Source organism: Coffea arabica, chromosome 2c (genome assembly GCF_036785885.1).
Source record: "Coffea arabica cultivar ET-39 chromosome 2c, Coffea Arabica ET-39 HiFi, whole genome shotgun sequence".
Classification (NCBI taxonomy): domain Eukaryota; kingdom Viridiplantae; phylum Streptophyta; class Magnoliopsida; order Gentianales; family Rubiaceae; genus Coffea; species Coffea arabica.
Window position 1 is genome coordinate 13,721,938 of NC_092312.1, and position 13,442 is coordinate 13,735,379.

Genomic DNA, 13,442 nt, shown 5'->3' on the forward strand with positions numbered 1-13,442 from the left:
AATAAATGGCTTTCATGAAAACAAAAAAGCAAAAATAACAAGGAATCATCATTAGTCTAATAACTATTCCTGAGAAAGTCAGTATACTTTACTTGACTGGAGGATGAAGACTTCTGTGGTCCATTGCATCCTTTAAAAAGAAAAGGAAAAAAAAAAAAAACTTTACTTATTTCATACATATTTTCAAAGTTCATTATTTATCAAAGTTTTTTTGATAGAAAACAAGAACGATTTTATTAGTTAATGAGATTGCTAGAATTCATCCAATACCCCTAATTTGACAAAGCTCACTGGGGAATTTCAAAGAAATTCTGTAAGGATAACACCTCAAAGGATTGCCAATTTTTTAATTGTTTACCAAAGTGAATTATTTAAAAATAATTAGCAGAGGATTTCAGTCAATCCGGGCATGCATAACACCTCAATACGGGTCTCGCAGGTGTATGAAGACCGCAAACTGTCCATGCCCCCGGTGGGCTGAGGAGCTAACCTTGTAAAATTGGGCTGAACCCAATTACATATGGCTCCAATTGAACTAGTCTCGAAAAAGACTAATCAAGAAGCCCTGATCCAGAGTCCAGTAGAAAGTTTTCATTTTTCTTCGTTTATACACTATTTTTGAGTTCATCAGTAGGTTGTTTGATCAAAGTTGTGAAGGCTTGAAGTTGGCATACATCACAAGGCTTGAAGTAATGGCTACAATGTTGGATTGTTAATTTGTTTATGCTTTTTCTGACTGGAAATTCTGGATTCTCAAAATTCTCCCTTCATTGCTTCTTTCTCTGAATCCTTTATCTTTACCTTCTCGTCTTCCTGGTATATAGATGGTGTAAAACGTCGAGGAAGGCAACATATGGCTTCAATTCTTGTTCAAATCTATGATTTCTGACATGGTCAGATGGCCTCAAATTGTTACGTTAAGACTTGAGACTTTTTTTTTTTTTTTCGAGGGTCGTTAAAACTTAACACTACTACAAATATGTTTTGCCAACTATTGGTCTTTAAGAATTCTATTTAACATCTACACAAAGTACAAAATAGATACTTAAAAAGAAGTGTCTCAAGCTAAATATCTAAGTCCGGGGGGTTGGGTTGCATTGTAAGGTAGAAGAAATGGTAAGTAGGAAGTTCTAAATTATAAACCTTTCACTTGTCAAAAAAAAATCATCTAACCTTGCCATTAGTCCATGTCATGCCTAAAAGGTAAACATTTTTATCGATTTGGCTAACTGGTGCATAATGGATAGTTGGATACTAGCAGAGGGGTATCAAGTGTTAATTCTTTTGAGAAAATGTAGTTAATTCGATAAATATATTTAAATACTCCCCCCGTCCCACTTTGATAGTCATGTTTTCCTTTTTTCGTCTGTTCCAAATTGTAGTCCACTTTCCAATTTGAAAAATGTAGTTGTATTTTAATTTTTCTAAAATACCCTTATTTAATGTAAGTTGTTGTTACTATAAACTTACCTCATTTAATGAGAGTTGATTCTTTTTTTACCATTAATTCATTCAAGTTCCCATAAAATTGTATTCTATTTAATGTGAGGGTATTTTAGAAAAATAACAATCTAAATTTACTTTTCCAACAAAATTAACTACTTTCTTTTAAACTGTGTGAAAAAAGAAACAGGACTATTAAAGTGAGACAGAGGAAGTATAAAGGATGCAATAATGATAATTATAGGTATTCACGTGACAAGTTAAACGTAAGATAAATGCGTGTTAATAGTACTTAGTGGAGACCCATTAGAAAAATCTAACTTTTTATATCAGAGTATCAATTAGAAGGTCTCAAACTTGATCTTTGTAGCGAGACATTTTATAATTGCAGATGAGCTGAAATCAAGGGGTTTATCACCTTACATGTTTGGCTAGCATCCAAGATTGGGCAGCATAACATCCTAAAATCCCGGTACCTCTGCCTACATCCAACATGTTCTTGCCGTGGGATGTTAAGATTTAAAACCATTGTCGTTAGGCATAGAGATAAGCCAAAATGTGAGGAGTCAACAATAGGAGCAACACAAGTCACTAGCTTAGTCTTTAATAGATACCACTCCCATGTGAGGAGGCCAACATTCCTGTGGTTCGAGCAGAACAAATAAAGTTTGTCGCCTATTGTCAAATACCAAAGCAAAATTACCACAGGTTGTTTGAAATAAAACACAAATTCGAACACTTATTTGCAAAAGATCGCGTGTTTAAATCTTATTATCGATGTATAAGAACTGTTTTGGTGGACGATTCGTAAGAATTTCCGTAAACAATCTATGATCCGGACAAGATTAGGAGGATGGTTTTATTTATCTTAGCATACACCTTTCTGAAATAGCATTTCCTTTCTTTTCTGGCAAAGGCATAAAGTGCTGATATCGAATCAATTTGTTCAAACACGGCAACAATAGTTCAAAGAAAGCTAACCACCATATTCATTGCTAACCAAGTCTACCACATTTATGAATAGACCACCTCTCATTATGTTGCATAATTAGACTTCCAAAAGCAAGTCCTCAAAGCAAGCTACCTTCCTGTGTTTCTGAAACCAAATTTACCAATTACCTTCCTTTATTATTATTATTTTTTTTTTGGGGTCCAATCCAACCACTTACTGAACCAGCAACGCTCCCGGTTCCCCTTTTTTCGATTTCCAATTATAGGAATACCAAGAAAGAGGAGTCAATGTACTCGTGTACTTAATGTATATCTAATTTACAAGCATTTAAACGCATGCAAAAAAAAAAAAAAAAATCTTTTCCGTATTTTGATATGCATATGCTGCTTTACTCTTGCCTTTGAATGCTTCCAAAAATCGATGTTAATTTTGTCAAAAAGAAAAAGAAAAAAGAAACTCAGTGACACCCACCATTGCTCGTACATGCAGCACCAGCCAAACAAACCCTTTAGTTTGATAACACACAATCCACTTTTTTAATATAGTACTTTTTAGGTAAAATGATCGGTTTCATCCTTCACATTTCACAAAAATATTCTTTTCGTCCCTCACTTTTAAAATGAAGTAATTTCGTCCTTGACATTTAAAAAACGAAATTATTATATCCCTAAACCCAAATTTCAATCTGAATCAAACCACCAATCAACCTGATTACAAATTTTGCGGGTGTAATCGGTAGATCATTTGATTAACTCAACTTGATATTCATGTGAAATTTAATGAATCTAAAAAGAAAAAATAAAAATTTATAACATAAAAAAGAAAGATTAATCTTTTCTACATTATTATTGTAAACACTGACGGTTTTATGTACCGTCATATCATTTTTATTTTAATTTAAACACCAAAATTTATATTTATGATACACATCTAGATTCGCAAGCGGATATATTAACGATGCATGAAAAGATTTATCAAAAAAAAAAAAACTCTACTATTCCAAGACAAAGAATGGCCTTTTATTTTTTTGGTTTAACAAATGTCATGTGAATATGATGAAATTGGCTGAACGATCTATCAATTCTATTTTCGAAATTTATTACTGGGTTATTGGATGGTTTGATTTAGATTGAAAATTAGGTTCAGGGATGTAATAACTTTAATTTTTAAATATCAAGGATGAATTTGCTTTATTTTAAAAGTGAAGGATGAACAAAATATTTTTGCGAAATGTGAGAGATGAAACAAGTCATTTTCCCTACTTATTATGACTCAGCTGCACAGATGCAGGGATTAATTCATTTTGATTTGGAAGATCTTTTTTGTGCTTAAAAGTGCTATTCTTGCTGATTTTTCAAATCTATTGTAAATGTCAGATATTTGGACGTGTTTACATCTGTTAAACGTGGGATGTAATTTTCATTATTAGTGCAGATTTATCGTAATGTATTTATTAGTTTATCTTTTAGGATTTTTAATGATGAGGAGAGTAACTAGAATCCATAGTTTTAAAGGGTTTCTATTCCAGTCACAATTACTCTAGATTTGAAATCTCTGCTCATTAAAATCTACCCATTTGGTTGAGAATTTAAAAGTCATATCCACATTTTCTCTACAATACACAGTTTTTATTGATTGGTATAGGCACGATGCAAGATCAACTGAAAAGCAGCTGATAAAAAACAAAGGCTCCGTTTGGATTCTACTGTCTTAGAAATACTCGGTTTTTATCTTTGAAATCCACAATGACTTCAAAAGCAACCTCAAAAATACATTTAAATACACACTAAAATAAAATAAATTCTCACCCTCTTTCCCCTTTTTCACACACACTATCATCACCGCCGGCCACCAGGGCCGCCGGCAGTCACCATCCTCTAATTGAGAATGGGGGACCCTTTGTCCATGTGATGAAAAAAAGGGCAGTGAGAGTGATTTAGCCGCGAAATTAAGGCGGTTTGTTTTGTTTTTCAACTATCATTTTTTCTCTCAACGGTTTGTCCGTGACATTTGTCCCCACCATTCCCGGACAAAAAAAAAAGTTTGGAAAGAAAACCACTCCGCAGTCCACTCCCACGCAGACAAGCAAAGCAAGAAGAAAAATCATCTCTTTCCCTCTTTTTTGAACTTTCACTTTCACTTTTCAGGCCCCACCATTTGCAGCAGTGTCCACAGTCCAGGCTAGTCATCAATTAATACTCCCCAGAAAAAGCAGAACTTGGGACTTTTTTTCAGTTTCTTCTAGTGCATGTTTAGGACCCCCTCTTCTCCCTCTTTCCCTCCTCAACTCTCGGCATCATTCACGGCCACATTTTCACTATCCCCTCCATTCTTGGCTCTTTCTCAGTGTTTCCATTCCTTAGTCCTTTCACATTCAGGTATGGGAACAGTTGAACTACTTAGCACTTACCATTGAGTAAAAATGCAATCTTTTTTGAAATTTTTTGTTGAAATGTTAGCATTCTAGTGATACCCGAATGGGCGAGTTTGAAGTCAATTAGACTATGTTAACATTCCGAGTTTCTCTTGATTTATTGAACATTTTTTGGCCTGAGTGTCTTGTAGTTTTGGTGGCACTTTTTCTTTGATTAAAAATGGTGATCAATTCTTGGATTTCATATTTTATAGTCGTAGAAAAAGATATAAACTTTCTTGGGTTAATGGGTATCAGTGTCAATAATTTTCTTACAGCTATCCAAGACAAAAAAGAAAAAACGAACATGAATGCCCATATTAAGAATGGGTACTCTAACAAGTTCTTGTACCCGTTTGTTGGTGAAGATATGGCTCTGTTTTGCTCGTGAGTAAACGTATGTAGTCTTGCGCATATGGGCCTTTACAGATTCTTATTTGTCATGTTTTATTTACTTCATATAATTGGTCTTAATGCTAATAGCAGTACTCTGGCAAATGCATATAGCTGTTCTTCTTCTTCTTCTTCTTCTTCTTTTTAATCTCTTCACATTTGTAATTGTTTAACTTGGAGTAAGGAGTTTGTTTCCCAAGTGATTTGAGAAAGATCACTAAGTCTTGATGAACAAGTAGGGAACGAGGAAATTGGTGTGTTTGCCGTGCTTTATCTGTTCTAACGTTTTATTATTAGGCCTCTGTTTGCTGGCTGTGAAAAAAAGATGGAAGGATCAGTTCAATTTCTTTTCTTAACTACTAGAAGAATTTGAAAGGAAAAGGGAGTTAATTTGCCTTCTTTTGTACTTAATTGGTCAGATAGAACCGTAAAATCCATATATATGTAATCTGAATTTCATTTTCTTTTATAGTATTCCTGAAGATTGAATCTGATCCTTTTTCTTGTGATTTTGTTTGTAAGAACTTAAACCCGGGGAAGAAGAAGTCAATATTTCTTGTAGTGAGACATGATGGAAAAGAAGCAACTGAACCTTAATGCACCACTCTTATCTGTTAGGAAACCTACATTGAATTCGGGATCTTTACTATCTTCTAGGAATTCTTCAGCAAATTTAGGCTCTTCAGATGGGAAAAGTAGGAAGTTGTTGCACAAATCAGGGCCAATTAGACAGCATTCTCTTCCTGTACCAAAATCAGACTGGGAACTAGGTGCATTGACAAAACCAGCTGCAGTTCCATTTGTGTGGGAGCAGACTCCTGGAAGGGCCAAAGGTGAAGGTGATGAACAGACGGAGACTACTAAGCGCTCAGTGAGTGCTCCGAGGCTGCCTCCGGGAAGGCTACCAGATTCTGTAAGGCGCTATTCAGGTGAAAGATGCAACGATCAGAATATACACAGGCCTCATCCTGAGGTGTATCCTGTTAGTGACCATGCAGCTCTAATCGATAGCTTGAGGGAAAGTATATATGGAAATGAGGAATCCGATTTGGAAAGCACAGATGATTATTCTGATGCACTGGATGCCCTGTCTCCAACGGCATCATTTTCATTCAACTGCAGTATCAGTGGTTTGAGCGGTTTTGAAGTTCCAAACGTGAAGCAATCTGGAACTTTTTGTGTAGACCCACAGACTAAAGACTTGATGATGAGCCGGTTCTTACCTGCAGCAAAGGCTGCTGTTGTAGAGACACCTCAATACATTCCCAAGAAGCAACCTGCAGCAACTGAACCGCCAAAACAGCCTAGAAAGGTGGTCAGTGGAGAAAGAAAGCCTTTGCTTGATCGTTATGGTTCTAACATCATATCATTTTACAATCAGTTTGCAGAAGATGTTCAGAGTGAAGGTGAGGATTCTCAACGTGACATTCCAAAGAAACGATCAAGTAAAACTTGGGGAATTTTTCCACGTTTATGTGTCAAGAAATCTTTATGCCTCTTAAATCCTATACCAGCAATGAAGCCAAGGACCCCTGTTCCTAAATCTCCTCCTACTGATGTTGGAAGGCTAACCAGAAAGGCCTATAGTGGACCTCTTGATAAGGTAACCATGGTGTCTACCTTTTTACTCTTAGTGACTGGGAAGTGTTGTCATTTGTTTCTTATAGTTCAGTGTCTTTGCAGCAAGCTTCCGATGCAAATAATAAGAGAAGATTTCATTCTGGAGTTCTATCGCGAGAACTGCATCAAGTTGAAAATAAGCCAAGTGATTCTAGACAGTTCTCGTACACTTCATACAGGGCAGGAGGACTATCGCCATGCAGGCCTTCGAGAAGTGGGGGAATATCCCCTTACCGGAATGCATCACCTCAGTCTCCCTTTGGCAAAGGAGCAAGATTTCTTGGTTTGCCTAAGGAAGTTGACAATGTTACAGCTGAAAAGTACAGTTCCCTCTATAGAAAGTGTAGCAATCTTCTAGATGCAGCCCCACCTCGTATTTACAAACAAGATACAGTCTCACCAACCGAAGTGGTTGAGAAGACATTGTATATAGATTCCGTCACTAGTGTTAACCTCAAAAAAGATATACCTTCTTCAAAATCTGAGAGCCGTGTCAATTCCCCTGGTGAGAATGTGAAAATTTCAGCAGAAAGGAAAAAGATAGAAAAACTTTCACCTCCTTACAGTAATGGAGAAGTAAAACTGTTGGATGTCACCAAGAAAGGAAACAAGTTAGACCCTAAATCATCCTTGTTGGCCCATGAAGTTCAACCTTCTCCCACTCGTATCTCAAATCTAAGAGGTCTGGTAGATGGAAGAGAGAGTTTACAGTTAGTTAAGAGCTTCAATGAAGACACGAATTCCGTTGACGTGAACGCTCAATTGGAAGCCCAAACAGATATTGATGCTGTCAGTCCACAATCTCCTTTGAACCCACCTTTGCCAAAATCACCTTCTGAATCTTGGCTTTGGCGTACACTGCCTTCAGTCAATTTGCGTATTCCATTTTCACATTCACATCTTGGGAAGAATTATCACACTAAGAATGTGGATCAGAAGGCTTCTGTGGCTGGTACAAAATGGGAGACTATCGTGAAAACTTCTCATCTACGTTATGATCATAATCGCTATTCTGAGGTAATGCCACTGTTATTCTGAACTTCATGATACTATGTTTTAGCGTATAAGTTATGATGAAATGTAAATGATTTTCTTTCCCTTGTACTGGTCTTGGCAGGAAAATTTTCCTCGTGTTTCTCACAAACAAAACAAAATATGAAGCAGAGTGGTCACTGCAAGGTTCTGAGCTTTATCGTAAATTTGATCAGTGCTGTTTAGACATTACTACCTACAGCTCCATAATTTCTTGAGCTCAGTTACCACTTATTTCAAGTAAGGGTATGTTCGCTTGTACGTGGAATATGCAGTGCTTAGCTACACCTGTTGAAGTTTAACTTTTTGTCTGATTCCTGTACAAAATATCGCACCTGAGTCTGAGGCTTTATTTTCATGCCTCCATCTTTCCATAGTTTTGCAAGTACTTGATTATTCCGATTCCCAATCATCCTACTACATCGGCTCAGAGAGAGAGAGAGAGAGAGATGTATGGAATCTGTGAACTCTAAACACATGACAGTGTACTTATTGTCTTGGAAAAGATTAGTTTTGCTTTTCAGCTGAATGTGGCAAGTATTTTTTGGTGCAATGTATATTGCAGTTTCAGAATTTGGTCTTATTGAATATCTGGACTTTCACCTCCACTAGTCTGGCTTGACTCGTGCTCTTTTAAGTTTTTACTTCCTTCTCATAGTGCTTGTTTGAGTGGACAAAGCAACACGCCTTTTCTCTTTGTTTCTTATTGATTCTTTGTGAGCTGATTAACTCTTTGGGAAGTAGCTGTGTGTTTTTTCACATTTTCGTCAAAGACTTCCTATGGGTGATATTCAGCAGTCTGTAGTTATGGTTTCCCCTCCATCTTTCGTAAAGGTTTGTCATGAGGATCCTTGCTGTTTCATACTTCAATCTAACACATGCTTTCTAGACAAGAATCAGAAGTTTGACCAATGCTGCTGCTGCATCATCACGGAAAGTACTAGTACTACGATACTTTATCAAAGAGCAAGAACCTTTCTCCAAATTAGTGAAATGATTAGAGTGATCTACCTTTATGTGGTAACTAGCACCTGCTTTGGCTCAATTCTGTGCCTTTCTGCCACAATCTGAGTCAATACCTATGTTCATAACCATTAACAATTGCAAATAGGCACCCTTTCAACATTTGCTTAGATGTTATATCTAGAATCGCATCTGTGATCAAAGGTATTAGTTGTCCAGTGATGTCACTTTCCTCTGCTTTTTTCTCATCTCCAAACTTCTTGCTTGGTTATTACTCTGGAAAATGCAATAATTTTGCCACAGATGGGAAAGCAAGTCAAAGGATATTACCATTCTGCTGCACAAAGTCCACATGTTATCACTGTCAACTATTTCCGGAAAGGTGTATATCAAGGTTATAGAATATGTTACTTTGAGAGTTACAGATGTCAATAAACCATTAGTAGTATTTTAATATAAGATCAATCTCTCAATCTAACCCTAACCTTGTTCTTAAATATTAAATATACTCATCCCCTCAAAAAAGTGAACACTCTTGCGATTTCTTAAAATCTCAGGCATCTACGGTGTATCTGAAATTCTGAAAATCACAAACAATTGTGATGCAAGTATTTTTTCAGAAAAACATGCAATGCAACTAGATTCCTGGCATCTTAGCTTACACAGGTAGCATGTTACACCTAAAACCCTGACAACAGCAATGACTATCTTGGCAGAAGTTGATGCAGCAGTAACTGATGACCGATTGAGATTTGAGAGTTGCATATGTTAGTTTAGAAATGAATGCATAGGCCGTGCCACCAAGTAGCTTTACCAGTTCAAAGACACAATTAAACAGGTAGATTCTCACATTAATAAGCCTTTTTGGTTCTGCCAAAAAGATTAAAAGGCATTCTTGTTTTTCTTTTCTCTGGATTATTAATGCATCACATTCTAAATTTGCTTTGTGGGTTAAGCTCAGTTCTGAATTCTTGCGGGCTTGTTCAGAATGAATACCAGCTATACTCGAAGGCCATAAATGCAATAATCAGCTCCAGTCATTGTCTCATTATCCAAACACCAGTGGCTGGAAAGCCTGGAGTAGCAATTCCATGTGAAAAATCCTGAATGATGGTCCAGTGCCTTAATTGTACTTCAGGCTCCATTGTAGGATTTGAGCATGTGAATGAACATGGCAGGAGTTTAAGCATATCCAAGCCGCTTGGTACAGCAGACAGGTAGGACACTAGGACTCAGATGCTCCCCTTAATTCCAAGTCTTGAAGCCATCTTTCCCCAGCATAACTGTGGCGTATGCAACGTTAGTTTGTGGACCATGTTTCCTTCAAGTGGAGTACTCGCTTTTCCTCTTCAACTGTTCTTAAGAGCATCATACCGTTAACAATCCTATCCAAATAAATTCAAAATGGTGCTAAGGTGGACTTAAGTCTCTAATTAACAATTAACTCCCACAACTGTCCCCTACGCAGACATACACGCACGCGCTCACACACACATATATATTGAAATGATTATTTCAGTGCCAAGATATAAATAGGGATACTTACATCTATTGGTCCATAATATATAAAGAAAAAGATAGAGAGAGAGAGAGAGAGAGAGAGAGAGAGATCATAGATATAGGCAAATACAGAAAATTTGTGAACTAGTATCCATTTTTATTAGATAACTTCATTATATTTAAAACCTTCATTTATATCATGATGAGTAAAGAGCCTAACTGAACATGACTAATATTTTTCCCTTTTTTCTTTATTTAAAAAATCGATTTATGTTCTAGAATAGGCCTTAAAATTTCTACTATGTCAAAATCCACAGAGAATTACTTATTTTATCGTTTAGAGGAGGAAAATAAGAATTATCTTTTCCTGCACCTTTGGTACAACATATCCTTGAAGAAATTTCTATACGGAAAATGGCACAAAGGAAAGAAAAAAAAAAAACAGAAAAAGGAGAGAAAACGAAAAGAGTTGAAACAAAGCCCTGAAAGTTGGGCCATCAGCTGACATTATCTGCCCATAATAGACCATATATATTCACTGCCGGCCCGCAACTTTTAAAACACCGCTGTGGGAAATTTCAGAGACGAGAGTTGTTTATTTAGGCTTGGAACGCTCCAATTGAAAAAGAAAAAAAAAAAGTCCTCAATAGGGCAATTTCAAAATCCCTATTCAGAAATGGGCTTAGCTATATTACTCTCATAAACTCCATAGTCATCCCATGAATTTTCGACCATTAGTTTTGGTTAAGCCGTAAAGTTTACGAATTTTAATCTTGTTTAGACTTCTCAATTTTTGCACCAAATTTCAAGTTTTTACATAATCATATTTTGTACAGATTTAATTTTTCAAGACATTTATACAGAATCAAAATAAATTTAGATGAAATGTTTATTGCAGAAAGGATCTACGCGATCAAGACAAAACCCAAATAACAAACTGCGGCCGCGCAACAGAAGTAAAACTTGTTACGTTCAATCTTTTCGGGGCTCAGGTGTTCAATGTTTTAGAAGCCCCATTTGTGTCAAGGAAGGTTGATCCGATTGACCCATTTGAGAAAAGGAATTAGGTGGGAATATTTTTTGAAACTAACAGAAAAATTACAAAATATATACTTAAAATTTTTTGAATGAAATTAAAGGTTGTGATTGTAGAATTAAAAAAAAAATGATTGTGATTCTAGAAGTCATAGTTCCGTTTGATAAAACTAAATCTAAATTTTGAAATCTGAATTCTGAAACAGTTAATTTGCTGAATCTTAAATATTAAAAAAATATATTACTATCTGAATCGAGCATGCCAGTGGGTATGTAGTAAAATTCTAGAGAGAGATATGATGAATAAAAGCAAATGTGGCAATTTGTTCCAAGTTCTAAGGGGCTTTGGGCGGAATGGGTATTGTAATTTTGGTATTGGAGTTGAAATGGGATAAATCCCAATTATACCTATTAATTGATGGGTCATTTTGGGAAATACAGATACTTCGATACCCATTAGGTCCAAATATCTTACCAAAAAATTTAATTTATCCAAAAATTTAGGGAGAAGATATGTTCATTCTTACCAAAATGTTATGTCTTTTTAAGCATCTGTTGATCATTCTAGAGTATAAATCAATGCTATTCAGGCTCAGTGGACTAATCTGATTACCCAATGCTACTACTTGCTGAGTCAAAAATCATTTTTTATGGTGGTTTATTTTATTCACCATGCAGATCTAGAGATGAACAGAAACTATTCACACTAATTTGATTATCAGCCACTGGTGTGTTCTATTCAGCTCTGTTCATTGTTATCTGTTTGATTGGTTGCATATGTGGAGTCATCAAAACATTTTGTTGAATTCTAATAGAGATTTTTTTTTTTCAAAAAATACCAGGATTTAATGTGGAAACCCTGGAGTACAAGAACATGAGGTTTACTATCTCGGAATTTGGTGGTCAAAACATTGCAGGTGATATGGTTTTGCCGGAAATTGAATTATATTCCGCAAAAATGAATTCAGGAAAATATAAATTCACAATAAGATCAAAAGAAATTTAATAAATCAAATATATTAAAGTTATATATATATATATATATATATATAAAAGAATTAAAGGAAAAAATATAAAAAAAATAGATTTGGGTATTGGGCAGGATCAGTATAAATTCATTTCAAAGTGATCCCATCCAACTTAATCCCAAAATACATATGGATAAGAATAGACTCAAATCCATTGATTCGATTTCATCTCAAATCCAAGTAAATCTCACACATTCTGTCCATTTTGCCACCTCTAAATAAAAGGGACTGCCTATGACAAAAAGAGGTCTCCTATTGCTAAGTCGTTTGTAGCAAGTAGTAACAACCACTATCATGTCTTCTTTTTGAAAGGAAACGCACCATCATTTCTTGTGGTGCAAAAGTTTCACGGGAAGTGTTATTATCTGGTCTCTAGATAAATCAAATTTTTGCAAGCAAAAGGGACATGCAAAACCCAATTTAAATTGAGAACCATCACTTGAGAAAACAGAATTACAAGTTTAGAGAGGTGGTGCGCATCTCAACCAATTTGAATTTACTAAGCACAATCATTGGATGTTGGAGAGAGTGACAGACAGATTCGTCGTAGCTAAATGTTTGTGGAAAGGAGGAGAGGATCGTTGTTAGCTAGGAAAATGCGGTTCACAGCCCATAGCATAAAAAAAAATATTTACATAATGAATGTTTTGAAAGAAAATATATATCTAACTTATACTTGATTGAAACTTGCCGTCTAAAGGTAGTATGTATCATCACCATATTCATCCAACAGTCAGACTTGCAGGGTACTGCGATACACACTTTTCTGCTAAACTACCAAATCCTATGAGGCTATGATTTAAGTTAAAATTCATAGATAATTGCATAAGCTAAAACTTGAATCTATAATGACTTCTCAAACTACGAATTGAAACTATATAATCATGCTGAAGTTTTAAGAAGTTATTTGCATAGAAATTAGTAATCTATAGAGTATATATTCATCATCTTGATATTTATCCATCTTAGGCAAGTGATGACAACCACTATATGGCTTTTATTTTGATTCAACATATTAAACGGCCTTCCAGAGAGAGAGAGAGAGAGAGAGAGAGAGAGAGGA

General features: G+C 35.6%; 1 protein-coding gene across 2 annotated transcripts; it reads left to right on the forward strand.

Annotated features, from left to right (window-relative positions):
- Nucleotides 1-4,614: 4,614 nt before the first annotated feature.
- On the forward strand, nucleotides 4,615-8,461 carry LOC113726171 (uncharacterized). 2 transcript variants are annotated; one of them, XM_027249734.2, is made up of 4 exons: nucleotides 4,615-4,773; nucleotides 5,724-6,804; nucleotides 6,885-7,838; nucleotides 7,939-8,461. In XM_027249734.2, the coding sequence occupies exons 2-4, from the start codon at nucleotides 5,770-5,772 to the stop codon at nucleotides 7,978-7,980; spliced, it is 2,031 nt and encodes a 676-aa protein (XP_027105535.1). In that variant the 5' UTR covers nucleotides 4,615-4,773; nucleotides 5,724-5,769; the 3' UTR covers nucleotides 7,981-8,461. The 2 variants fall into 2 exon arrangements, with proteins under 2 accessions (XP_027105535.1, XP_027105536.1); XM_027249735.2 differs by lacking the exon at nucleotides 4,615-4,773 and adding an exon at nucleotides 4,807-5,205.
- Nucleotides 8,462-13,442: the final 4,981 nt, after the last annotated feature.